Source organism: Aplysia californica, unplaced genomic scaffold (assembly GCF_000002075.1).
Source record: "Aplysia californica isolate F4 #8 unplaced genomic scaffold, AplCal3.0 scaffold00990, whole genome shotgun sequence".
NCBI classification, from domain to species: Eukaryota; Metazoa; Mollusca; class Gastropoda; order Aplysiida; family Aplysiidae; genus Aplysia; species Aplysia californica.
In genome coordinates, this window is record NW_004798260.1 from 146,405 (window position 1) to 148,346 (window position 1,942).

At 41.3% G+C, this 1,942-nt stretch overlaps 1 protein-coding gene across 1 annotated transcript in view; it reads right to left on the minus strand.

Annotated features, from left to right (window-relative positions):
- Window positions 1-1,942, minus strand: part of LOC101859897 (integrator complex subunit 11) — a 27,523-nt gene that overhangs the window by 3,099 nt on the left and 22,482 nt on the right. Inside the window, exons 11-12 of the mRNA XM_035973090.1 lie at window positions 1,833-1,938; window positions 640-753 (exon numbers count right to left, since the gene is read on the minus strand). Coding sequence (XP_035828983.1) covers window positions 640-753; window positions 1,833-1,938 — 220 coding nt within the window. The remainder of the gene's footprint in view (window positions 1-639; window positions 754-1,832; window positions 1,939-1,942) is intronic.

Here is a 1,942-nt window from a genome sequence, read left to right on the forward strand (position 1 = left end):
AATAGCAGGTCACAAGAGAGTGACAAACATACAAAAGAAGTAGAGGAAAATGACAATAGTAAGGATTTAGAAAGAAAAAGCAGCAGTTCCCTGTTGTAGATCAGGCACAGTTATGAGCGTGACATGAATCAGCCCATTTACAATTCTACTGTGCTTGAACGAGAAATGTCCCCTTCCCCCCCCCCCTTGGGAATGGCCTAAAGACACTACAGTAAGTGGCACTGCCCCGGGGGTCTTTTCTTCTCAAAAATTGTCTCCTTTCACCTCCTTTCCTGCTCTCTAGCAATGTTCTGTCGTCTGCTTTCATTTCCACTTGTTTACAATTACAATGGCGTCTTAGAAGACAGACTTTCCCAAGATTAGATCTAAACGAAACTAATTAAAAACAGAAAATTAAACTACGGTGACTTCAGGCTCCTCAATAAAACTGTGCACCCTTTAAATGATTCTGAACCACCATTAATTTTCATAAATTCGAGAGCTAAGTGGTTCTAAAGTTTTAGGCTGCGAAAGTGACGAACTCTCACATATATAATATGTACAGATGCAGTTGCGAGCACCATAAATCACTTACCACAACCCCCCCCCCCCTAAAACTACGAGACTTAAGAGAAATTCTCTGTATCCCGGGAAGCGTACCTTCGGCCGGGAGCAGTTGCCTCTTGAGCAGGTTGAGAGCCGTGTCCAGCGGAATGTTGTGGCGAGTCTTGATGACGCTCGTCTCTCCATTAGCCGGCATAAAACAGTCGATCCCTGCCGCAAAAACAAAACACGTCAATTCCATGAGATCAGTTCTGGTGCTCGTAACGGCACAAGGTCATCATATTCCCACAAGTTCACCCCCCCCCTGATCATTTCGATCGTCCTTAACTAAACCCAAAGTGAAGGTCCGTCTGTCAGGGTCACTGTGAGATCGCAAGTATATCTCACCAAATCAGGACACAGTGATCTGTGACAGTCAAATATAACGAGATCTCAGGGATGATTATTTGACTTCTACCTTCATGACAACAAAAAAATTAATTTGGCAGAGGGCAGTCGATTAGCTTGAAATAAACACAGTTTGTTAAAAAAACCCAGCAGAAACCGAAAGAAAATAAAACCGCATTTTTTTCTTTCTTTTTCTATTTCAGCAGCCTCACTAAAGCAAAAACCTGCTAAACCAAAGAAAACCTGGAGGTTCCATAGATGTTCCAATATTTAGGTATAGGCTATAACAAGAATCCACTGTAACGAAAAGCTCATGAGAATCAGAAATGTCCAGCACACCACTTCTAGTACTTCTACACCCAGAGAGAAGCCAAACTTATCCACTTATCTGTCCCCGTCGTTTTATGCAAGAAAAATTCTGAAATTATGCAAATGAGCCAAAAAAGGAGAAATTATGCGATTCTGTTAATTTTAACAAAGAATGATAAAGGAAAATAATCAGAAATTATGCAAACAATGATCAAATTTTGCTAAATTATGCGGGGTGCATAAAACCATGGGGACAGACTTATTGTCTTTTCAGGATACTGGCAAGACGCCGCATTCGACCTGATGGGTTTAAATATATGAAAATCTGACCGAGGTTTTTCAACAGACAACCAAATTTTATAAATGAAAAAAATTTGAAATTAATGCCAATCCGATTGGGGTTCTTCGAAAGGCAAAAACAAGAAAAAATTTGGGATTTAAATCTCATTACAGTAAAATTCAGGCTTTAAGTTTAAGCTGCAACTTTTTTCTTCAGTCTTCAACCCTTCGGCTCAAACAACTACTCGGCTAATTTGCAGAATATCCCAATTGCAGGCCATCTTCTCCCCTCCCCCCAACCACAGAACACTCATCAAACTCTTCCTGTATCTTGTTCTTGAGGAAGGCCATCTTCTCAGCCTCCCCGTGCACCAGCAGAACGTTGCGAGGCTGGCAGTGAGAGATGAGCTGCATGATTCCCTTG